The 26326-nt window shown below is 45.0% G+C and overlaps 1 protein-coding gene across 1 annotated transcript in view; it reads left to right on the top strand.

Annotated features, from left to right (window-relative positions):
* Nucleotides 1-26326, top strand: part of LOC129702368 (palmitoyltransferase ZDHHC15B-like) — a 71509-nt gene that overhangs the window by 33274 nt on the left and 11909 nt on the right. Inside the window, 5 exon segments of the mRNA XM_055644138.1 lie at nt 8688-8808; nt 9778-9847; nt 18767-18799; nt 23085-23205; nt 24253-24385. Coding sequence (XP_055500113.1) covers nt 8688-8808; nt 9778-9847; nt 18767-18799; nt 23085-23205; nt 24253-24385 — 478 coding nt within the window.

Genomic DNA, 26326 nt, shown 5'->3' with positions numbered 1-26326 from the left:
CGAGTGAAAGACTCGTGGTTGTGTACGAGATTGCAAGTGTATGATCAAGAGTTTAACCGTGTTCCCACGGGTATGACAAGTTTGCCGTTTACTTGTCATTTTGCGATGTTCCAAGTTCGTCTCCCGAGTTACTCTTGAGCCAATCCTGATTGAAGGTTTGTTTTAATAAGCAACAGTGTTAAAGAAGACCTCTCCATCCTGTGGCTTTGTTTTAAAGATAAAATTCAGCGCGGCCGCATCTATTGATGTGACCTACAAAGGGAAAATGCGCACCATCCAGTGCCAGAGCAGTTATACTTATGATTTGTTTGAAACACACAGGTTTGATATGTTTTAATTAAATTTACTGCCATGTCTACACACTGCGGGGAGACGGGAGATTAAATCTTTGAATGTGGACGGATGTGCACATCAGATTGTTGTGAGACGGAGCTCAGGGTTCGCCTCCTAAGTTGCTTTGGTGCCCAAGCGTGAGTTGAGGTGGAGAGAGGTTGAGGGGGGGGCGTCATTAATCTGTCTGGGGTGACATGGCTATTGGGTTAGGCTGGGATCATTCTCTGCGGGGTGATCTTAGTGCGGGAGACAAGTGTAGGAGAGGTGTACTGACTGTGTGGGCAGAACTTTGGAAGTGATTGCCCACCAGTCTCAAAAGCCGCTGTGTCTCCCTGTCCCTGGGATAGCAGGGGGCGACCAAACAGCACAATACCCCCCTCCCCCTCCACGCCAACACAAAGGGCAACGATCCCAAGGCTTTAGCGTCAGAAACAGCGGGCAGGCGACAAGCACCTGCCATAACGCGAGAGAGATCATGCACTGTTGTAGGTCTCCTTTCCCCGCTCCAACACCAGAAGAATCTGCTCCCCGATGGGCCGCTATGGCGACAAGTGGCAGTTCACCCACAGCCCGAGCTGCGCCCCCTCATCCGCCACCCCAAGAACAAGACGTACCTTGCACACCATCAGCTTCTGCCCCTACGGGGAACGTGTTCCTCTGGAGTTGGAGCGGGGTGAGGCTGGAGTTGCTGCTGGCTGTGGGTCTCTGGGTTCTCCGTGCTTGCAGTGGGTCTGGGGGTCGGTGTCCCGTTGGTCCTGATGTCTCCGGCCACCCCCCTGGACAGGAGCTGAGACTGGGAACTGTACCGCCCTTGCCCCCTCCCTCTGCAACTGCAAACAACTCCACTCTCCTGCTCACCTAACCCCCCCTCCCACCACCACCTTTCCCTCCCAACTCCAGTTCCATCCCGACCTCCTGGGAAACTGAAGGGAGCGAATTCCCCAGGGCGACTGGCACTGACCTGTTGGCATCGCCAATGTGAAGACAGTGCAAAGCCCCCGCGCCGGTGCAATGGGCGGGGAGCTGGAAAGGGGAGGGAAGGGGTCACACACATGGCCGGGAAGCAGAGGGGTGGAGGTGGGGGTGGTGACAGATAGGGCCAACAATGAGTGGAGAAAGACAGAAACAGCGACGTGCAAAGGAGACCTACAACAGTGCATTATCTCTCTCACGTTATGGCAGGTGATTGTCGCTGGGAAACTGAATGGAGCGACAATCTGCTGCTGCCTGCCCGCTGAGTTAAACAGTTCCCACGGTAGACTCACGATACACTAAGGTAAACGCACGGGCCACTACGTTATTACAACGTTAAAATGTTTCAATTCTTAACCACAAGAGTAAAATTGACTCGTGGAAAATTTCAAACATGTTTGATTTTTTTGCAAGAGCCGACAAGTTACACGAGTACCTGCCGTTAGCGCTACGAGTGTCTAAGTTGTGTCCACGAGTTCCGTACGTTAATCGTACGTTATTACCACGAGTTTTAACTCGGATTACCTCTTGTGTCAACTCGCAACGTGAGACTCAGCTTTCAGTCTCTGCAAGATGGGGGAGGGAGAGGTCACCTTGGTGGCCTTGCACCCTGCTTGAAATGGTAGGAAACTTCATTTGAATTTGGTAGCCTGCACTCTGCTTGAAATGGAATTTCAAGGAATAGCCGTGAGTCAACTGCCAGCCCACCAGCCGTGAGTGAGCTGCCAGTACACCAGGCTTGAGTGACTGAGCTGCCAGCCCATGAATCCATTCAGCCCACAATGTCCATACTAGCCCTCAGTAAACCAGTCCATTCAGCCCACATCACCCATACTAGCGCTCCAGAAAGTGCCCCCCCCCTGGTCACCAATATTGGAATTGGTGGAGAGGTGGAATATTGCGTTGGGGGACCAGCCCTCCCGTGTCTACATGGGACCCAACGGGTCCCACTTGGTCCAGTAGCCAATGAAAACAACTATTGAAAATGGCTTAATCTGATAAAACTGATTGCACCATAATTAAATATTTTATTAAAGCTTAGTCCCCTGACATCTTCATAAGTAGGATTTGCAGATTTTTGTGGATGGTGTATAAGTTTGTTCCACTTTCACTGTTGTTATTTCACCTCCAATTAGGAAAGAAAGACTCATCTGTATAGGGTAATTTACAGTTGTTGCTCTAAACTCCTTTATGCTTACTCCACTGATGCTTGTTTTGTGACTATTATATTGTAGGAAATCTGCCAGCAAATGTTCACATGACTAACAGCCACAAGAAAAGAACAGCAATGTGATAATGACCAATTAGTTTATCAATAGTGTTGAATGATGGATAAATATTGGCATTGAAAAAAACTCTTCGACTCTTCTTCAAAATAGTGCCTTTGGATTCTTTACATCCACCATAATCGGTAGCACGGCTTTTGTTCAGAGTCATCTGAAGACATTCTGCTTGCACTCGGAGGATCATAAGTGATATGAACAGAATTAGGCCATTCGGAACACCGTCTACTCTGCCATTCAATCATGACTGACCTATCTTTCCCTCTTAACCCCATTCTCCTGCATTCTCCCCATAACCCCAGTAACTCGTACTACACAAGAATATATCTATCTCTGCCTTAGAAATAGACATTGACTTGGCCTCCACAGCCTTCTGTGGCAATGCATTCCTCAGATTCACAGCAGATTGCTCCTCCAATTTCTGAATTTTCTCCCCATTTAGAAAATAGTCTACGCCTTTATTCCTAATACCCAAATGCATGAATCCACACTTTGATACACTGCATTCCATTTGCCACTTCTCGGCCCACTCTTCAACCCTGTCCTTCTGCAGAGTGTGTAAGAACTGCAGATGCTGGTTTAAATCGAAGGTAGACACAAAATGCTGACGTTTCCGGGTCGAGACCCTTCTCCAGACTGATCTTCTGCAGATTCCCCATTTTTCTCTACACTGATTGCCCCTCCACCTATCTTCGTATCATCTGCAAACTTGGCCACAAAGCCTTCTTCAATCCCCTTATCCAAATCATTAATATGCCCCAGCTCCAACCCCCGTGGAACTTCACTAGTCACTGGCAGCCAACTAGAAAAAGCCTCCTTTACTGCCACTCCTTGTCTTCTGCCATCCAGACAACCTGCTATCCATGCTATTATCTTCCCTCTGATATCATGGGCTCTCATCTTGTTTAGCAGCCTCACATGCGGCACCTTATCAAAGGCTTTCTGAAAATCAAGTGTTTAGTAGAGCCTGGCTTCTGAAGGATATGAATTAGCAGCCAATGTACTATTTTGAAAGGAAAGCAGGGCTGGCCAACTCTCCACTTTGAGCGTGAGAATCACGCATTTCGACAAATTCTCACGCTGATCACAAATTTCTCACACTCTGTCGTGAGAAATTCTGTGATCAACGAAAATGTCAAAACTCATATAAACTTCATGGGCCGCGGGTGTTGGAGAGCCGGGGCTGAGGGAAGGATGGAAGCAGAACCAGCGGCGGGGACAGATGCGGGGAGCCGGGGCTGGCCAGTGTTTGCGGGGCAGGCTAGTGTTTGCAGGCTGGCAAGTGTTTGCGGGGAAGGCGATCGCTCGCTGCAGCTCCGGCCATGGAACAGCCTCAGTGCAAGAGTCCCGGGCCGTCGGAGGCGTCGGAAGCGTTGCGCGGCTGCTGTGACAGTCTCTGTGCCTAACGGACATAGACTCTCAAAGGGAGGGGGAGAGAGAGAGGGGAAGGAGATGTGGAGACAGGGAAAGAGAGAGAGAGAGAGAGAGAGAGAGAGAGAGAGAGAGAAAGAGAGAGAGAGAGGGAGGAAGAGAGTGTCAGTCAGAGGGACAGAGAGAGAGAAACAGAGAGAGGGAGAGAGACAGGGAGGTAGAGAGAGAGAGGCAGAGAGAGAAAGAAAGACAGAAACAGACAGAGAGAAACAGAGAGAGAGAGGGACAGACAGACAGACAGACAGAGAGAGACGGAGAGAGAGACAGAGAGAGAGAGAGAGAGGGGAGAGAGCGTAGGGGGGGAGAGAGAGGGGAAGAGAGAGAGAGACAGGGTGGGGGATAGAGAGGGAAGGAGGGGGCGAGAGAAGGGAGGGAGAAAGAGAGGGAGAGGAGAGAGAGAGAGGGGGAGAGGGGGAAAGAGAGAGAGAGAGAGAGAGGGGGGGGGAGGGAGAGAGAGAGAAGGGGGAGAGGGAGAGACAGAGAGAGGGGAGAGAGAGAGGAGAGGGAGGCGATAGAGCGAGAAAGAGATAGTAAGATAGATAGAGAGAGAGAGGAGAGATAGAGGAGGGGGAGGGAGAGAGAGAGACAGGGGGAGAGAGAGAGAGAGAGGGAGAGAGAGAGAGGGAGAGGGGGGGAGAGAGAGAGGGGGGAGGGGAGAGAGGAGCGAGAGAGAGGGAGAGAGAGTTAGGGGCAAGAGAGGGAGAGGGGGGCGGGGAGGGGGGTGAGAGGAGAGGAGGCAAGAGAGGGGGAGAGTGATTGGAGGAAGAGAGAGGGAGAGAGAAGAGAGGGAGGGGGAGAGAGAGAGGGGGTGAGAGAGGGAGAGAGAGAGGAGAGAGGGGAGGGTTGGGAAAGGGGGGGGGGATGAGAGAGAGCAGGAAGAGGGGGGGGAGTGAGGTAGGAGGGAGTGAGAGAGAGAGGGGAACAGAGAGGGGGAGAGAGAGAGAGGGGGACAGGGAGCGGGGATTTGAGAGAGAGAGGGGAGAGAGGGGGATAGAGCGGCGGGGTTGCAAACTTTCATGCATTGAGTGTGAGAATCACGCATTTCGCCAAATTCTCACGCTGATCACAAATTTCTCACAGTCTGTCGTGAGAAATTCTGTGATTAAAGAAAATTTCTAAACTCATATCAACTGCGTGGGCCACGGTTGTTGGAAGCGGAAGCAGCGGCGGGGACAGATGCGGACAGGGAGCGGGGCTGGCTAGTGTTTGCCGGGCTGGCGAGTCGCTCACTGCAGCTCCGGCCATGGAGCAGCCTCAGTGCAAGAGTCCCGGGCCATCGGTGGCGTCGGAAACATTGCGCCGCTGCCATGAGAGCCTCTGTGCCAAATTCTCCCAGGTGACCACTGGAAGTAAGTACCAAGCACTGGGTAGAAACGGTGGAAGATAGTGGACTTCAAATGGGAGTGGTTGGGGAAAGCATCCTGCTTGCCTGCTAGATTTTCACTTACTGTAACTGCAGGAAAAATGTTCCCGATGCTGGGGGAGTTCAGAAACAGCGGTCACAGTTTAAGAATAAAGGGTAGGCCAGTTAGGACTGAGATGAGGACAAACTTTATTCACACAGAGAGTTATGAATCTGTGGAATTCGCTGCCACAGAAGGCCAATTCACTGGATGTTTTCAAGAGAGAGTTACATTTAGCTCTTGGGGCTAACGAAATCAAGGGATATGGGGAAAAAAATAGGAAAGGTACTGATTTTAGATGAACAGCCATGATCATATTGAATGGCAGTGCTGGCTCAAATGGCCGAATGGCCTAGTCCTGCACCTATTTTCTATGTTTCTATGCTTGAGTGTATGGCAATAAAACTCGATCACTTGATTTTGAAGCATTCATGCATGGTGGAGGTATAATGTAGTCATAGAGTGATACAGTGTGAAAACAGGCCCTTCGGCACAACTTGCCCACACCCGCCAACATGTCCCAGCTACACTACCTGCTTTTGGTCCATACCTCCAAACCTGACCTATCCATGTATCAGTCTAACTGTTTCTCAAATGTTGGGATAATCCGTGCCTCAACTACCTCCTCTGGCAGCTTGTACATACACCCACCACCCTTTGTGTGGAAAAAGTTACCCCTTAAAAAGTTACTTCTTAAAAATACTTCATACAAAAAACATTGAAATCATACTTCTACAATGCACTAAACTATGATTTTAATACGTCAAATTTCAAAAAGTCCCTACCCTAGGAGGGGGGACACCCCCCCTTCCGCACCCTCTTCTCACTCGGTTGCTCCACTCCCTCACCGGGTACCCCCAAGGCCAGTGATCGCTCAGCCTCCCCACTTTCAAAAACGCTCCGTGGCCCCTGGTTCAGACGGAGAACACTGCCAGATGTGAGCGGGGAATTGAGGCCAGTTGTCCGTGATGTCTGGATCCCAATGCTTACCGCTTCATGTTTCAGAGTTGGCTAATGTTATTGATTTGTAATTAGCCTGATTTGTAATTAGTTGACAAAACCTTAATTCATTAATCTGGAATATCCAGGGGAATGGGATAAGTGTAATATTAAAATGACATGCAAGGTGTCTGTCACAACATACAGCCCCGATAACCCATTATTTCCTTCAGTTAAATATCGGGAAAATAGCACTATTGTCATTTGCCACTCAATTATGTGTTGTTTACCTCACTGACTATTTCTAACTCCCCCCCCCCCCCCCCCCCCCAATTCCTTTGGCAGGTTGAATAGAAATTTCCCCAATCTTGTTATTTTATTAATTGAACATGTAGATGAACATCCTCAAGGAGTGTAATCAGATGGAAACAGATTCAGATGCGATATTTGTGAGCTTGTTCAAAGAAGGGGCCTATTTTAAAGGAGTGACAAAGATACTTGCAGGGGAATGTGTGAGGAGATTATTATTTGTCTTTAGTTTTAGCTTGAACCAGGACATCTGAAGATTCAAAGTTTAATATAGTAACTGTGCTGATACTGACTCCAACCAACCACGTAATGAATATCATCCATTCCGGAGGTTTTACTTTTATGATGTCATTTAAACTTCATCTGGATTTCAATCACTTCAATGTAAAAGTAATTGGGAATTGGTTGGAACAAAAATTTGCCCTCGGTACATATTAACTGTAATATAATAATGTATGCATGTTGGTAGGTACAATCAAAACAAAGATCCGTTGATCATTAGATACACAAAATTGCTGGAGAAACTTAGCGGGTGCAGCAGCATCTATGGAGCGAAGAAAATAGGCGACGTTTCGGGCCGAAACCCCCGAAACCTTCGCTCCATAGATGCTGCTGCACCTGCTGAGTTTCTCCAGCAATTTTGTGTGCCTTTGATCTTCCAGCATCTGCAGTTCCTTCTTGAACAATCCGTTGATCATTGTTGTGTTATGAATACCACAGGAAATATTATGTATTCTCAAGATCACATTTAATAGAATAATATTGCTTAAATATATAGTAATTGGACTTTGCATCTCGGAAAAGTCCCAGCTGAGAGGAAGACAGCAAAATACTGAAAATATTAGGGGTGAAAATGACTTCAGGGCAGTTTGTTAGGAAAATGAAAGAAATGGTACAGAATACTTATCCAGCTGAGTGAGTATAATTTTGTGGATCAGAAATTGTGTTCAACCAATTGATGACTTCTTTGACAAAGTAACTAGCATGTTAGATCACAAGGAAGCCAATGGATGTAGCAAATTTTGTTGTACATAATTAGGTCTGTGAAGTGCCCCGTAAAAGATTACCGCATTAGATAAGCACCCGTGGACTTGAACGTAATAGGTTACGTCCAGGGGGTCAGATATGGGGCTTTATGTGTGGGCCAGATATATTGTCAGTGCAGATGAGCTAGGAGCAAGGCCAAGTGTGCATCCAGAGTTAAGGTCTGGAATAGTACTTGGTGTGCAATCAAAGCTGGGACCAGGGGAGTGTTCAGCACAGGGAACCTAAGCAGGTAAGCAGCTATGATCAGGGTAGAATAGGGGGCCAGGTGTAAGGCTGGACTCAGGGTCAGGAATGAGAGAAGGTATGCAACTGGAGTCAGGGTCAGGAGTAGTACCAGGTGTGCAGTGAGACCCAGGTTGATCAACATGGGCCAAGTGTTTGATTATAATCTGATTTCCATACATGAATACACTAAGATCATTCATGTGCTGCACCTGTTGATCAGAGCCTGGACTCTACAGTGGAATCTAATTAGGAATGTAATTTAGTCCAACCTTATTCATAGCTAATCCAATTTAAAGCATATACATTGCATTCAAGTGTGAGTTAAAAGACTCGCTACAGTAGGCACCAGATTGCACAATTTCAAGCTGAAAAATGCAAAGGGTCCGTACAAATGGGAGGGGGGACTCCCTCCCCCAGTCGCTACTCTCCCTCCGGCTTGATCTCTCGCAATTACTCACTGCCAACTCTCACCCAATGTAGGCAGCCTTGAAAAAGTCACCTGACAGTTAAAGCTGCTAAGCACCTTAATATTCTCAGCCAAGTTTAAATCGTAATATGAATTAAATGTTTTGTTAAATAAGTGACATTTCAATATTGTAACAATTACAGCACGGAAACAGGCCATCTCGGCCCTACAATGTTTTATTCTTCTTGCTCCACCACAAAATTATCTCTTTTTAATTAAGACATTCTTACATTCTCTTGTTAACCGATTAATGTTGTAAATTTTTTGCTGTACTTGTAGTTTCAATTGTCCAGAGCTGATAGAGAGAGGTATGAGCGAGAAGAGAGCCCCGAAGTACAAAAGCAAATTCTGCTGGATGCGGCTAAAAGGTTACCAGTATACACCAGGACTGCATCTGGAGGTAACTAGGACTCTGCAGCATGTGCTATTTATATCGTTCTGATAATATGGCTTATACCATTTATAATGTGTCAATAATTTGAAAAATAAACATAATTCTAATGAATCAGTAGCAAAGTAGCGTCTTTTTGGGAAAATTAGTAATAGACAATAGGTGCAGGACTAGGCCATTTGGCCCTTCGAACTAGCACCGCCATTCAATGTGATCATGGCTGATCATCCACAATCAGTACCCCGTTCCTGCCTTCTCCCCATATCCCCTACTCCGCTGTCTTTAATGATGCTGCCAGCCTTTTTGATGCAGCGACTGCGATAGATCCCCTCGATGGTAGGGAGGTCAAAGCCGATGATGGTTTGGGCAGTGTTTATTACTTTTTGTTGTCTTTTTCGCTCCTGGCACTCAAGTTGCCGAACCATGTTTCCTGCCTCTAGCGTGTCCAACAACAATCTTATATGTTTCAATAAGATCCCCTCTCATCCTTCAAAACGCCAGAGTATACAAGCCCAGCTGCTCCATTCTCTCAGCATATGATAGTCCCGCCATCCCGGGAATTAATCTTGTAAACCTACGCTGCACTCCCTCAATAGCAAGAATGAGAACAAAGAATTATAACTGGAAAACACTGAAGAAAAGAAAGAATATTCAACAGCAATATATGTTTAATGTGCATTTCCGGCGAAAATGGTACGCGTGATTTCAGCTTAAAGTCAGATCCTGTATTGACTTAGGAATCAATTGTTTGTTCATTGTCCTTGTGTGTTGTTAGATTATGCACCATTGGCCACCCTATAGACTTGTTGAAATGTTGTATTTAAACATTATTGATAAATAATTAAATCCTGTTATGCATTGCTTGTTTCAAAATAAATAATTTTTCCAAGATGATTTTGACTTTTAGTTCGAAGATGAAGAACATTCAAATTACAGGATAGTCAAATCAATCCTCATGTTCTTTACTTTTTTTATTAGCTATCCGATACTGTGACCGATGCCATTTGATTAAGCCTGATCGATGTCATCACTGCTCCATCTGTGAAACGTATGTAGTTCAGATCTTATAATTAAGAACATCTAAAAATAAAGTAACTAAATTAACTTAGATGAACAATGTTGTTGTACAAAAGGATTTTACATCTAGATTGGATTTCACGAATAGTTGACTCAATTCTACTGTGCACCCTTTATCTACAAAGGACCATTCTTCATTGAATAGAGACACAAAAAAAACTGCAGATGTTGGAATCTTGAGCAAATGTACAGAATGCTGGAGGAACTTAACGAATCGGGCAACATTGAGGGAATGGACAGATAACATTCAGGACCCTTCTTCAGATTGAGTGAAATAGGGCAGAGAAAGTTGGAGAAGGGTGATGCAGATGGGGCAAAACCTGGCAAGTGTGGGAAGTTAGAGAAGAAATTGCTGGCACCCTGACTGAATATCTGAATCTTCATTAGACATGAGTGGTGCCAGAAGACTGGAGAGTAGCTAATGTTGTGTCTCTATTTAAGAAGGGCTTCAAGGAAAAGCCATTGATCCTAAAATCTGTTAGAGGCTATGGGGATCGCAATATGCAGGTAGACTATGAAAATCAGGTTGGTACTAGATCCCAAGAGAAGGAATGTGTAGAGTGCCTACAATGTGGCCTCCTAGAGTAGCTTGGTGTCGAGCCCACTAGAGAAATTACAAATCTGGATTTGGTGTTGTGTAACGAATTAGTGGGTTTAAGGTAAAGAAACCCCCTGGAGGTAGTGACCATAATGTGATAAAATTCAGTCTGCAGTTGGAGTGGTCGAAGATGAAATCAGATGAGTCAGTATTACTTATAGAGTCATCGAGTGATACAGTGTGGAAACAGGCCTTTCGGCCCAACTTGCCCACATCGGTTGAGTAACAACTTGCCCACACTGTTGAGTAAAGGTAAGTACAGAGGCATGAGGGAGGAAATGGCTAAAATTGGTTGGAAAGGGACTGGAGAACCAATGATGGAGGAGCAGCAATGCAGGAGTTTCTGGGAATAATTCAGAAGATGCAGGATCTTTTCATCCCAAAGAGGAAGAAGGGTTCTAAGGGGAGAATGAGGTGTCCATGGCTGACAAGGGAAGTCAAAGACAGTATAAAAGTAAAAGAGAAGGTGTATAATATTGCAAAGATTACTGGGGAAACTAAAGGATTGGGAAGCTTTTAGAAACCAACAGGGGAGAAAAGATAGAATATAAAGATAAGCTAGCCAATAATATAAAGGAAGTTACCAAAAGTTTCTTAAAGTATAAAGAGTAATAGAGAGGCGAGTGAACATTGGACCGCTGGAGAAGTAGTAATGGAAAATAAATGACTATATATGAAATAAAAAAATAAGAATAAAAAGAAATGAAGAAATAAAGAATTGAATACATTTTTGTGTCAATCTTCAGAGCGGATGACACCAGCAGCATGCCACAAATTCAAGAGTCAGGGGGAAGAATTTAGTGGAGTTGCTATTACTAAGGAGAAGGTGCTTGGGAAGCTGAAAGGTCCGATATCACCTGGAGCAGGTGGACAACACCCTCGGGTTCTGAAAGAGGTGGCTTTCGTGATTGGTAATGGCTTTTGTAGTGATCTTTCAAGAATCACTAGAGTCAGGAGTGGTCCCAGAGGTTTGGAAAATTGCAAATATTATTCCACAGCTCAAGAAGGGAGTGGGGCAAAAGAGAGGGAAACTATAGGTTGGTTAGCCTGTAGCCTTAAATAGGCCAAAGTTAGCATGGGTTTGTGAAGGGAAGATCTTGCCTGACAAATCTGTTGGAATTCTTTGAGAAAGCAAATAGCAGGATAGGCAAAGGAGAGTCAGCGGATGGTCCTTACCTGGATTTTCAGAAGGCATTTGATAAGGTGCCGCACATGAGGATGAGAGCCCATGGTATCAGAGAGAAGAAACTAGCATGGATAGAAGGTTGGCTGGTTGGCAGAAGGCAAAGAATGGGAATTGTAAATAAGCAGCAGGTTGTTAGTTGTTAGTTCATCATTACCGCTTCCAAGACTGACCAGTATAGGAAGTGGGTGTTAGTATGAATCATACAGTAAGGTGGGGTTAGTGATGCTATTTCTACTATGATTGGTTCACATGCAATAACCAATCTACAGGAATTAAGGTGGGCTTTTTCTGGTTGGCTGCCAGTCACTAGTGGTGTTCCACAGGGGTTGGTGTTGGAGCCCCTACTCTTCACGTTGTATGTCAATGATTTGGATGAGGAAATTGATGGCTTTGTGGGCAAGTTTGCGGATGATAAGAAGATAGGTGATGGGGCAGGTAGTTTTGAGGAAGCGGGGACTCTGCAAAAGGACTTGGACAAGTGGGAGCGTGGGCAGAGAAATGGCAGATGGAATACAACGCAGCAAAGTGTGGTGTCATGCACTTTGATAGTAGGAATAAAGGCATAGACTACCTTCCTAATGGGGAGAGGATTCAGAAATCGGAGGTGCAAAGAGACTTGAAAGTGCTGGTACAGGATTCCCAAAAAGTTAGTTTACAAGTTGAATTGGTGGTTAGGAAGGCAAATGCAATGTCGGCATTCATTTCAAGAGGATTAGAATATAAAAGCAGGGATGCAATACCGAAGATTTATAAGGCACTGTTCATTCCGCATTTGGGGGGTTGTAAGCAGTTTTGGGCTCCATATCTGAGGAGTGGTGTGCTGGTGTTGGAGAGGGTCCAGAGGAAGTTATTATCCCAGGGATAATTGGGTTAACATGTGATGCCGCTTGACGGCTGTTGACCTGTACTTGCTGGAAGTTAGAAGAATGAAGGGGACCCTCATTGAAACTTACCGAATGATGAAAAGCCTGGATAGAGTGGATATGGTGAGGATGTTTCCAATAGTGGGAGAGTTCAGGGACCAGAGGGCACAGCTCAGAATAAAAGGACGTACCTTTAGAGATGGGGAGGAATTTCTATAGCCAGAGGGTGGTGACTCCGTGGAATTCATTGCCACACACAGCTGTGGAGGCCAAATCTTTGGGTATTTTTAAAGCGGAAATTGACAGGTTCTTGAGTACTAAGGGTGTCAAAGGTTACGGGGATAAGGCAGGAGAATGGGGTTGAGAGGAAAAGATAGATCAGCCATGTTTGAATGGTGTAGTAGACTTAGTTTAGTTGAGTTTAGAGACACAGGCCCTTCGGCACATTGATTCCGCGCCACCCAGTGGTGCTCACATATTAACACTATCCTACACAAATTAGGGGCAATTTACAATTTTACCATGCCAAATAACCTATAAACCTGGTACACAAAAAAGCTGGAGAAACTAAGCGGGTGCAGCAGCATCTATGGAGCGAAGGAAATGGGCAATGTTTCGGGCCGAAACCCTTCTTCAGACGATATAGACCTGTATGTCAATGGAGTGTGGGAGGACACTCCCCAGAACCTCCAGAGAAAACCCACGCAGGTCACTGGCAGAACGTACAAACCCCATACAGACAGCACCTGTAGTCAGGATCAAACCCAGATCTCTGTCGCTGCGCCAATGTGCCACTTGATAGGCCGAGTAGCCTAATTCTGCTCCTATGATTTATGAACGCTGTGATAGGCAAGTTACTGGAGTATTCTGAGGGATTATATATATATATATATATATATATATATATATATACTTTTAAAACTCTGTGTGTGGGTGTGTGTCATTTTGCCTTTGAAACGTATTGCCTCGAAAACCAGACGCAAAAAAGCAGAGATTTTTACATATTTCGTTAGGGATTTACCTTATGACTTCAGAAATCCACTCCTTGGTCATTTATTTCCCCAGATTTTGAATAAACTCACTTTAAAAAATAAAATCGCCGCTTGCCAGCTGCTGACGTCACAATGCCCACATGCCCACCAATCGAGGACCACTCTCTCCCCTCCCCTCTCTACCCATCACAGGTGACGACCTCTCTGGGGAGGCCCGATCGTCTGTCCCCGCCCCCGGCCCGGCTCTGTCACGTTGGTGGAAGCCACGATCGGCTGGCATCCCCCCACTGCTTTCCTCTTCACTGTCCTCAGATCGCTCCCTGCCTCTCTCTCTCTCTCACTCCTCGCTCGGGCCAACGCGACCTGCCTCTCTCTCTCTCTCTCTCTCTCTCTCTCTCTCTCTCCCTCCCTCCTTCTCCCTCTCCCTCTCCCTCTCCCTCTCCCTCCCTCTCCCCTCCCCCTCCCCCCCCCCCTCCCCCCTCCCCAAAACTTTCGGGTAGGTGGCCTTTCGGTAGAGCGGTCATTCGGTTAATGTGCTTTTAGGCGACGCAGTCTTTCAGTTAGTTGGCTTTTAGGCGTCCCACCATTTTGGTTAGTTGGCGTTTCGGCTTCATACGCTTTCGGTTATTTGGCGTTTCGGCTTTGTTTCCATTCAGTTATTTGGCTTCCACTTCTTTGCTTCGGTTTCCCGTCCTTCGACGCCACGTCTGGATACCCTCCCCTGCAAGAGAACACTATACCTCTAGTCTTTGATTTTCTCAGAACCTTTGTATCCCAATTTCTGCACTGCTGCATTCGTTATACAGCAATGTCTGCAAAACTCACAAAATCATGCTTTGTGTGAAATGAAAGGGAAAGAACGTTTCGTACAAGTAAAAATGGGGATGATTTATTTTCAAACACTGATTTTGGGAGATTCATGAGATCAAAAATACAATACTACTTTCAATCCTGCATTGAACAGATTGTACAGCGGTTTAAAATGACAGTATGCAGGGTCGTAAACTATAACCTGATGTGACAAATGGTTGAATAAGCAATAGTTAAAACAATGCATCAGTTCACTCGTGACATAAATCTCCATGCGGCTACATTCAGAGCACTGTTCAACTGCTTAGAGCATAATAGAACCATAGAAAATAGGTGCAGGATTCAGATTTCAGATTCAGATTCAAACTTTATTGTCATTGTGCAGTGTACAGTACAGAGACAACGAAATGCAGTTAGCATCTCCCTAGAAGAGCGACATAGAATATGAGCAATAAATAAATCTATTTACGTGCATACAGTCATAGTAGTGCAATTATTTTTTTCCTGGTGGAAGGAGTGTCCGGTGGGGGGGGGGTGATTGGTAATCACCGAGGTACAGTGTTGAGTAGGCCATTCAGCCCTTTGAGCCATCACCACCATTCAATATGATCATGGCTGATCATCCAAAATCAGTACCCTGTTTCTGGTTTCTCCCCATATCCCTTGATTCCATTAGCCCTATCTCTCTCTTGAATACATCCAGTGAATTGGCCTCCATTCCCTTCTGTAGCAGAGAATTCCACAGATTCACAACTCTCTGGGTGAAAAAGTTTTTCCTCACCTTAGTCCTAAATACAACCAATGGGTGGCGCCAGCAATGGCTACCTCGCCAACAGTCTGTCTGTCCCTTCCTTCTCTGTTGTTTTATGATATGTGTTAAATGTATGTTTTAGTTTTCACTAGCTGGTTTTATGTGGGGGAGGGGTGGTTGGGGGAAACTTCTTTTTAATCTCTTATCTCGACGGAGATGCAATTTTTTCCCCCTGTATCGTATCTGTGTCCACATTGCGGCCTATCATCAAGGAGTTGGCGGCCTCTGCTGGAGATCGACTTTGAGAGCTCCAACCGCGACATGACTGCGGACTTACCATCGTGGAACTCGCGATCCCTTTGCCAGGGATCGACCTCTAAGCTCCAACTGGGGGAGCCTGCGGACTTTAACATCATGGAGCTTGTGGTCTCTGGTTAGAGACAGACTTTGAGAGCTCCAAGCCTCAGGAGCTTCGATTGCCCCAACGGATGGTTCGAATGCACCAACTGCGGGAGAAAAACGAGGGAAGAAGATTAGACTTTATTGCCTTTCGTCACAGTGAGGAATGTGGGGAATCCACTGTGGTGGATGTTTATGTTAACCTTTATATGTAGTTGTGTGTCTTGTTGCTTTTTTTTTAGTATGGCTGTATGGTAATACGAATATCATATATAACCATATAACCATATAACAATTACAGCACGGAAACAGGCCATCTCGACCCTTCTAGTCCGTGCCGAACACATAATCTCCCCTAGTCCCATATACCTGCGCTCAGACCATAACCCTCCATTCCCTTCCCATCCATATAACTATCCAATTTATTTTTAAATGATAAAAACGAACCTGCCTCCACCACCTTCACTGGAAGCTCATTCCACACAGCTACCACTCTCTGAGTAAAGAAGTTCCCCCTCATGTTACCCCTAAACTTCAGTCCCTTAATTCTCATGTCATGTCCCCTTGTTTGAATCTTCCCTACTCTCAGTGGGAAAAGCTTTTCCACGTCAACTCTGTCTATCCCTCTCATCATTTTAAAAACCTCTATCAAGTCCCCCCTTAACCTTCTGCGCTCCAAAGAATAAAGCCCTAATTTGTTCAACCTTTCTCTGTAACTCAGTTGCTGAAACCCAGGCAACATTCTAGTAAATATATCACTGTACCTTAATTGGTACATGTGACAATAAAAGACCTTTGAAATCTTTGACCCCTGGTTCTGGACTCCCCCAACATAGGGATCATTTTTCCTGCATCTAGCCTGTCCAATCCCGTAAGAATATTATATGTTTCTATAAGATACCCTATCATCCTTCTAAATTCCAGTGAATAATAGCCCTATTGATCCATTCTTCCTAAGAAATAGGAAGAGAAATAGGTCACATAATCCCATGAGCCCGCTCCCAGTTTGACAAGCCTCATGTGGGGCAGGGACATTAAAGGACATAGATCTGAAACATTATGCACTAGTTATGCTTACTGGTAGCCAAGAGTTTCAAACAAATCTTTAGCTGTCAACCGTTGGCACCTCAGCACATCAGATTTCTCAAGTGCACAACTAAAAACTGAAGAACAAGGTGTGGCAGGGATTAGATGTTGCTACATATTATATTGCACATTGGGGTAGTGCAGTCAGTATCCGAGAAAGGATCTGGTTGCACTCTATATCCAGCTCTCAGCTTTATAGCAGGGAGTCATGTTGTCTTTACGGAGACCCCTTTCATTTTAATGTCCTTGGAAAAAGGTAGATACTTTATTAACTTAACTTCATTTTAATGTTTATGATTATTGGTGTTTTACTATGCATTTTATTATTTTTTTAATATTTATATTTTGAAAATATATTTTCTTTTTTCAAAAGTTTTAAATGGCTTTGTCTATCAAAATGTTTTTTTTTCATGCTTAATGTCCCATGACAGCCAGCAAGGCTATCGGGACTATCAGGGTAAGGCCTTGGGATACACCGCCTGAGGCCTGCTTGTTGTATGGAGCCAACTTCACCTCACTGGATACGCATAAGGTGCAGAGGTTCAGCACCTCCTGTGTCCTTGTTTGGGAAAATTATGCATGGGCAAAACCACGGGGCATTAGGCTCAGATGGCAAGCCACGTCCAGCACACACTGACCTGTCAATGTTGTTTCTCTTTCCACAGACCCTGTTTTCTATCATGTTCGGTTCTAACCCATATACCTGAATAACCCTGAATTCCAAAAGTCTATATCCGTCTTGGAGGCACTGAGCAGAGAAAGACATGATCCCCCTAAATAGTGTGAGGAAAAATTAGTACATTGATCTGTAGTCATTATAGAAACTAATAGTTCTTTCAGAACACAATTTGTGAATAAACTGTAAGGCCGTATAAGATATTGATTACTTAAATATTTGGAGATGAAATATTAAAAAAATATTGGGTGAAAGTCATAGAAAACTTGGAACAAATGAATGTATCATGGAACAATTAAATATATTATGCATACAGAACAAATGGTCAAACATTGTATTTTATAGAAAGTGCAAATAATTAATGTTCCCATTATTTAGATTGACAAATCTAGTAGAAACAAGGAACTGCAGATGCTGGTTTACAAAAGAAAAGACACAAAGTGCAGGAATATTCAGCGAGTCAAGCAACATCTCTGGAGAACATAGATAGGTGACACTTCGGGTCGGGACCCTTCTTCAGACAATAGTGCTCCAACACTTTGTGTCTTTTTTTGACAAACTACTGCTGGACAATTTTTTGGCCATTAAACTTTGCTGATGGCATTAGACAGGAACTTGCTCATGTTGATTGGAGTAGGTTGTTTGCGGGGAAAGGAATGTCCGGAAGTAGGATGGTTATAAAAGTGAAATGACCAGAGCTCAGGGCACGCGTGTTCCTGTTAAAGTGGAGGGCAAGGCAGCTGGGAGTATGAAAGCTTGGAATGAGCTGCCAAAGGAGGTTGATGAGGCAGAAACTATAATAACATTTAAAAGACATTTAGACAGGTATATGAATAGGAAACGTGTAAAGGGATATGGGTCTAAGGCAGGTAGGTGGGACTAGTGTAGATTCAATTCCTGACTGATGAAGGTCAATGTACGCAAAACATTCTTGCCAAAATTTAAAACATCAGTATCCTTATCCAGAACTATCTTAAAGCTAATTGAACTGTGGACACTGGCCCCAAAAGGCTCATCCATGGACACTTCAGTCACTTGCCCTGCCCAATTCGTAAGACTAGGTCAGGCTATACTCAATCCTTCGTAGGGGCCTCTATACATAGCCTGAGGAAAATGTTCTTGAACACTTGACAAATTCCACCCCATCCAAGCACTTTGCACTATGGCAGTCCCAGTTAATATTGGGAAAGTTAAAATCCCCTTCTATGATAACCATATTAGTCTTGTAGCTGCCTGCACTTTCCCAACATTTCTGTTCTTCTAATTCTTGTTGACTACTTGGGGACCTATAATACAATCCCAACAAGGTGAGCCTCCCCTTTTTATCTCTCCTATCTTGAGGAATGTTCTTAACATTTACCTCCATTACATTACTCTTATGCGACTGTCAAATTTAGTTTTCTGATGCTTCTGTGAAGTGGCTTGTTAGAGACACAAGTAAGTTAATGTTGAAAACCTGCTGAAAGTACCTGAGCTTGACTTTTTACAGTTATATTAATTATCAATAACTGGATTCCTTTTTGTTTCAGGTGTGTATTGAAAATGGATCATCACTGTCCTTGGTAAGTAAAAATTGGTATTTAAAACATACGGGGTATTGTGTAAACATGTCATAAAGCTAACTATAACCTGTCATTGACGTATATAACAGAGTTTGTAGATTTTTTTTACATAGAGCATATGCTATGTGTTGATTTATTAATTGCATGGTTTATTGTTTTTAGCATTGGAATCAACTAATTACATATTACAACCAATAGCATTGCTTAATAACATTCTGTAAGGCGATCTAATTATTATTTAGCTATTGTTCTTTAGTCACTGTGATCTAGAACGATTAGTTTTTGGAATTAAAAATGAGTTTAAGAATAAAATTATCAAATTATGTACGTTTAATTTTCTAAGATTCCTTAAATTGAAAGTGATTCCATTTCCTGCACAACAAATATAAATGTTACCAGACCAAGTGCAGACCTGTTGGGTCCTTTTACCCCATAACCACCCTATCCACTGACGCATAGCCCCCAACTCACAGGCCGTCTGGAGAGGGAGGGGGAGGGGGGGGGGATATAGTGAGTGAGGGCAGAGAGAGAAGGGGGAGAGACAGAGAGAGAGGGGCAGAGACAGAGAGAGAGGGGCAAGAGACAGAGGGAGATGGGGGTGGAGGGGAGGAGGAGAGGGAGGGTCGGTGAGGGGGGGAAGAGGGGAGAGAGAGATGGGAGGAGGGGGGAAGGGGGGAAGGGGGGGAGAGGGGGGGAAGGGACGGGGGGGAGGGAAGGGGGGGTAAACAGCTGCCGCCGCCATGTTCTACCATCGGGCGGGGGAAAGGGGGAAACGGAGAGGATTCAGAAGCAAGCCGGTGGCCTCCGGTGAGCGGGCGGCTGTGAGCGAGCAGGCGGCTGTGAGCGAGCGGGCGGCTGTGAGCGAGCGGCGGTGAACTCTGGACCTGCAGAACGCTCGTTCTTTCTGCGCGGGGGGGTGGGGGTGGGGCGTAACGTGACTCATGGAAACCTGTGCATGCGAGTTGACAGCAGCTGCATTAATCCACAGCAGAATCATAAGTTAAATCCCTAACGAAATATGTAAAAATGTGTTTTTACATCTGGTTTTCGAGGAGATACGTTTCAAAGGCAAAATGACCCACACACACACACACACGCACACACACACATACAGAGTTTAAAAAGTATACTAGACCAAGTGCAGACCCGTTGGGTCTGTTCCCCAACGCACGTTTGCGGGGGGAGGTGGGTGCGGGGCGGGGTGGAATGCGGCATCACATACACTAACCACACACACACTAACTACCCCCCTTGATATTATATTAATATTATTAATTTGCTCCTTTTACGGGCAGAGAGAGAATGGGGAGAGATAGAGAGAGAGGCAGAGACCAGAAGTGTAAGAGACAGAGGAAGAGGGGGGGGTTGGATGGGAGGAGAGGGAGGGTGGGTGAGGGGGGGAGAAGGGGAGAGATGGAGGAGAGAGAGATGGGAGGAGAGAGAGGAGCTGAGAGGGGGGAGAAGGAAGGGGGTGGGAGGAAGGGGAGGGGTGGAGGGAAGGGGGTAGGGGAGGGGGAGGGGTCGAGGGGAGGGGGATATTGGGGAAGGGGGTTTAGGGAGGGAGGGGGGGGGAGGGCAGGGGGGGGAGAGAGAGGGGAGAGAGAGAGAGAGGGGAGAGAGAGAGGGGGAGGGAGAGAGAGAGGGGGGGGAGAGAGAGGGGGGGTAGAGAGAGAGGAGAGGGGTGGAGGGAGAGAGAGAGGGGGAGGGGAGGGAGAGAGAGAGGGGAGTGAGTGGGCTGCGAAATGCGGAGACAGAAGCAGCCTCTGACTCTCTGGAAACCCACAGCTGGAATGGGTAGGCGGGGGAGGGGAGTGGTGGGGCTTCATGAGCTGCACGGCAGCATCAGCGCGTGAGGCGCCACTGACCCCGAGATCTGCAGAACAAAGATCCTATAGTGGAGCTGAGCTGTAGAATTTTTGTTCTGCAGAACGTTCTCGATCTTTTTGCACCTTTTGAAGAATGGCGGTGTGGGTGGGCGAACTTACCTCGTGGAAAACTGCGCATGCACGTTGACAGCAGCTGCATTAATCCAGAGTGGGGCCAGGAGGCAGGTGGGCCTCGATTGGTGGGCATGTGGGCATTGTGACGTCAGCAGCTGGCAAGCGGCGATTATTTTTTGAAAAAGTGTGTTTTGTGAACAACTTTGTTCAAAATCTGGGGAAACAATTGACCGAATTTAGAGAGGAGTTGATTTCTGAAATCATAAGTTAAATCCCTACAGAAATATGTAAAAATCTCCACGTTTTTACGTCTGGTTTTCGAGGAGATACGTTTCAAAGGCAAAATGACATACACACACACACACACACACACACACACACACACACACACACACACACACACACACACACACACACACACACACACACACACAACACACACACACAACACACACACACACACAGAGTTTCAAAAGTATACTAGACCAAGTACAGACCCGTTGGGTCTGGTCCCTGAACGTGCTTCAGACCCCGGTTGGGAAAAATGTCGGCGTTTTTCGAGCAGTGCCGGGCATCAGCAGCCATTATGGTCGCTGGCCAGCAGGAGGCGACAAAATGAGTGAGTGGGGGGAGGGGGGGGGGGAGGATTTTATTAATAAATGTGTATATAAAAATGTCCAAATGTTTTGAGGAGTGCATTAGTGAATGTAAAAGTGAATTCGTTAGCGAAATGGAAAAAATCTCGGAGTTTATGCGTGAGGTTTTGGGGGACCCAAGGAATCAAAGGCCAAATCTGACACCCACAAATAAACACACACACACACACACGCACACACACACACGCACACACACAGGATAGATAGATAGATAGATAGATAGATAGATAGATAGATAGATAGATAGATAGATAGATAGATAGATAGATAGATAGATAGATAGATAGATAGATAGATAGATAGATAGATAGATAGATAGATAGATAGATAAAAAAGCAAAATTTTCCATTATTGAGTGCAGCTTTGATTTTAGAAAACTGGATCTTTGATTGTAATTTTGTTTCTTTAATGGAAACTAAATCTTCCTTAATATCAAGGTTACAATCTCCAGTTTATTGAAAAACATCAAGATATCATTGGTTTAAACAATACAGGTCCAACACTGATTTCTGGGACCCTTGGTTCCAGACCCTTGCAGGATTATTTGTTTTGCTGGACCAACGCAGATCACAAAATAATTCAACTATACATCTCTGACTCACTAATTATATCCCGCTCATCTCCCTGAAGCACCATGGACTGTTAGAAACTTAAATAAACCAAATATTAAATGTAAATTAAATTTACAGTGAAACTTGACTTTCTTGCATTGGCAACCCGGGTGCTGGTCAATGAGCTGTCCTCGGAAGTCCCGACGAGGGTCGGAAATAACGAGGTCGCCCGCGGGGCCGAGGCGCTGCTTACCCGACTACTGGGCTGACCCACGAAGATTGCAGCAGGGTGGGTGTGCCCACCATCCGGCTCGAACCTCTGAGAGTAGTTGAACTTTTCCAGACCGGCCCCACAAAGTCTGGCTCGGAGGACAGCTATGCGAACAGATCTGCCGGCTTTGGCCGGGCCAGAGTTCCAAAGCTCCAGCCACAGGGGGAAAATTCGACTCACCGATCGGAAGTCCGGCCAGGGAATTCCTGATGAGGTTGAGGCCTAGGCAAAACATTTGTGGAGGACATCCGAGGATGATTTCATGTGCGCTAGCATAATTTTGTCTCGATTGGAGGATGCGCCGGTAAATACAATTGTACCTGTATTTATATTTTTACATTGGGTACAAAAAGACCTGCAACTTAAAAAATTCTCATTATTGACTCAGTGGTAGGACTTGCCTCCTAATTAATAGATTATAGATTCACGTAAATCTCAAGGCAATCCGGCCTGTAACAATCAATGTAGTAGGATCAGGTGCTGTGTTGCAGGAAAATAATACTTCTGATAAGTTAAACAAGTTCCCATCTGTCCTTTCAGATTGGCATGGAAGATCCTATGCTACACCCTTAAAGCAGAGTTAATAAGTTTGCCCTGGTGTGCATCCATAATAAATAACTCTGCTGCCATAAATCATTGTCAGAACTGATTATCTGATAATCATTGTATTCCCATTTGGGGAATTATTCAGTGTGTGAATTGCTTGTTGCATTGCCTTCTAAATAGCACTGACTTTATTTTTAAAGTAATTTATTGGTTGTGAAATTCTTTGTGATGATGTGAGGTTGCAAAAGTGCAATTTAAATCCCAATTGTTCTTTATGATTATGAAGAAAGACTTTGTCCTAATAATTGTATTTCTCTCTAGGGTAAACAACTGTATTGGATTCTCAAACTACAAATTTTTCCTGCTCTTTTTGGGATATTCCATGTTGTATTCCTTGTTCGTTGCTGCCACAGTTCTGCAATATTTCATCATGTTTTGGACGGTAACTTCCAATTTGCATGTATCCTCACCCAAAATGTGAAACACACTAATTAAATCTGGGAATGGACTTGTTTTGTCAGTTAGATCATTAAATTAGTTGCTTTGAGGTACAAAAACAATATAGATTGCTTTATACTTCAAGGTTAGAACATTTCTATAACAGATATGATTCTTTAACACATATACAGAGTATCGATTTATTTCTTTGCACTCTTCCCTTCATCGTTTGAAGATTTCATAGCCTGTTTGAATGCAATTCTAATTGATACTGGCAGAACTAGACACTGATGGCGATTCTTCATCAGGGTCTAAAGTGAATGCTGGCAAGTTATTAGGTTTAGTTTAATTTAGAGATACAGCACATAAACAGGCAGAGTCCGCACCGACCACATTAACACTATTCTGCACCAGGGACAATTTTTACAATTATACCAAGCCAATTAACCTATAAACCTGTGCATCTTTGGAGTATGGGAGGAAAACGAAGATCTCGGAGAAAATCCGCACGGGTCATGGGGAGAAAGTACAAACTCCGTATGGACAAGCACCTCTAGCCTGGATCGAACCCAAGTCTCTGGTACTGTAAGCGCTGGAAGGCAGTAACTCTACCGCTGCGCCACCGTGCCACCCGAGTCTAGGATGTTGACACAGATAACCACAGTCTTGTGTCAGTCTTTATATACCTTTCTGCAGGTATCACTACATAGTGATCAGTGTGGAATCTGGGATATCCTCCAACAAGATCCTCCCATCAGAATCCTTATCCAGGGCCACAGTGACATAAATATATTGTAAATTACTGTCCATTTTAAGATCAGTTAAATCAGTACAAACTACAGTATGAACGTGGGGTCTTCTCAGATCTATAGTTTAGTTTTACATAAAATACTGCAATTTTCTTCTTTGTTATTGTCTAATTTGCTCAGAACAAGTCATTTGTATAATATGATTTAAAAAATTGAAAAGTTAAGATTTGAAAATCAGAAGTTTGCTGTGATCTTGCACAATGGTGGGAAACAAATTTCATGAGCTCATATTTTTCTGACAGGGTGGTCTTCCAGATGGTCCTGCAAAATTTCATGTTCTCTTTCTTCTTTTCGTGGCTGTCATGTTCTTCCTCAGCCTCATGTTCCTCCTCAACTACCATTGTTGGCTGGTCAGTTTAAACAGGTCGACATTAGGTAAGACTTGAATAACATCTCCTTGACATTGCACTATTATGAATGTGGTTTAAATGGGCTTGTGATTTTGGGATGGATATTTGTTGCTATAGATTATGTGGGGCCTTGGAGGAAGAAGGTTGGAAAGGGAGCCTGTTTTTTTGGGGGTTTTTTTGGTTGTATGGTAATTCGAATTTCACTGTACTTTAATTGCTACATGTGACAATATACTGACCTTGAGACCTTGATTTTTAGCTGTCGATTGGAAGTTAGTGCTTCCCTCTTCTTAGATGCTCCTGAAGATTTATAATTTCCTGAGATGGCCAGTATTTTAGTCCAAAGAAAACTGAACACAACCTGTTTAACCAAACTGTTATTCAAATGTCTACACAAGGAATACTGCTGGTTAGGGTCTGAACCCTAACATAGCTATAACATAGTTTGAAGGGGTCTCGACCCAAAATGTAACCCATTCCTTCTCTTCAGAGATGCTGCCTGTGCCAGCGAGTTACTCCAGCGTTTTGTCTATCATTGGTGTAAACCAGCATCAACAGTCCCTTACTATACATATAGCTGTAATACGACAGATTGTGTAATTTTCTAACAGAGCTTGGTTTATTTCTTTGCATAACATTATGAGTCGGCGTGCAGTAACACTTCTCTAAACAAGAGACAGAATTAGCCCGTAACAAAAAAAGGAATACTTCAGTAACAGAACTCGTGTTGTGTTGGATTGCTTAACTTTACATACAGTGACTTCTCAAAAAGTTAAGGGCCTGTCCCACTCACGTGTCCTTGGCACGCAAATTACGCAACCTCATGGTCGCGTTGAGGCGCACGGGCATCGTATGGCCGCGCGGGGCCGGTCCCACTTAGAAGCGCGGAGGGGTATGTAGTTGTGCGCGACATCGCACGAGGCTCCGAAGTTTTGGTAGCGAACAAAATCTTCGCGCGCCAACGGTCTGTTGCGGAACTGACGGCCAAAGTGGGACAGGCCCAAGACCCTGGCGCGACGCAACGTCTCACCTCCAACAACAGCACAAGCAGGCAAACGATCACCGAACTCGGCCTGGGGCTCACGGCCGTTGCGGTCCGGATCCGCTCCCACTTCTACTCCCAGAGCGGGGCCAAGAAAATTGAAGATAGACACAAAATGCAGGAGTAACTCAGTGGGACCGGCAGCATCTCTGGAGAGAAGGAATGGGTGACGTTTCGGTTCAAGACCCTTCTTTTCAGACTGAAGAAGAGTCTTGACATGAAACATCACCCATTCCTTCTCTCCAGAGATGCTGCCGATCCCGCTGAGTTACTACGGCATTTTGCATCCATCTTCAAATAACGTCACGCGCTCCAGACAGCTGTGCGGTCGAATGAAGTCGCGCACAACCTTCGCGGGATCGTCGCGGTTCAACGCGACCACAAGGTCGCGTAATTCGCGTGCCAAGGTCACGTAAATGGGACAGGCCCTTAAGTCTTTATTTGGATGGGATGGGTTGAGGAGAGGATGAAGAAACATTGTCATGAGTGACCAGCTGTGCAGTTGCATCACCATGTCATCAGCATATCAATTAAGGCCAGGGTGGCCAGTTTTTAAGGATAAGGGGGAAATCTTTTAGGACCGAGATGAGAAAAACATTTTTCACACAGAGAGTGGTGAATCTCTGGAATTCTCTGCCACATAAGGTAGTTGAGGCCAGTTCATTGGCTCTATTTAAGAGGGAGTTAGATGTGGCCCTTGTGGCTAAAGGGATCAGGGGGTGTGGAGAGAAGGCAGGTATAGGATATAGAGTTGGATGATCAGCCATGATCATATTGAATGGCAGGCTCGAAGGGCCGAATGGCCGACTCCTGCATCTATTTTCTATGTTTCATGGCTCAAGGCCTGGAATTTGGCAAACTGAGCTCTGAGAAATGAAGTATGCGGAAGAAATATAAAGCAAATATTATAGAAAATTAGAGTGA

This window comes from Leucoraja erinacea, chromosome 12, assembly GCF_028641065.1.
Source record: "Leucoraja erinacea ecotype New England chromosome 12, Leri_hhj_1, whole genome shotgun sequence".
Classification (NCBI taxonomy): Eukaryota; Metazoa; Chordata; class Chondrichthyes; order Rajiformes; family Rajidae; genus Leucoraja; species Leucoraja erinaceus.
This window is presented reverse-complemented; position numbering and strand designations above follow the sequence as displayed.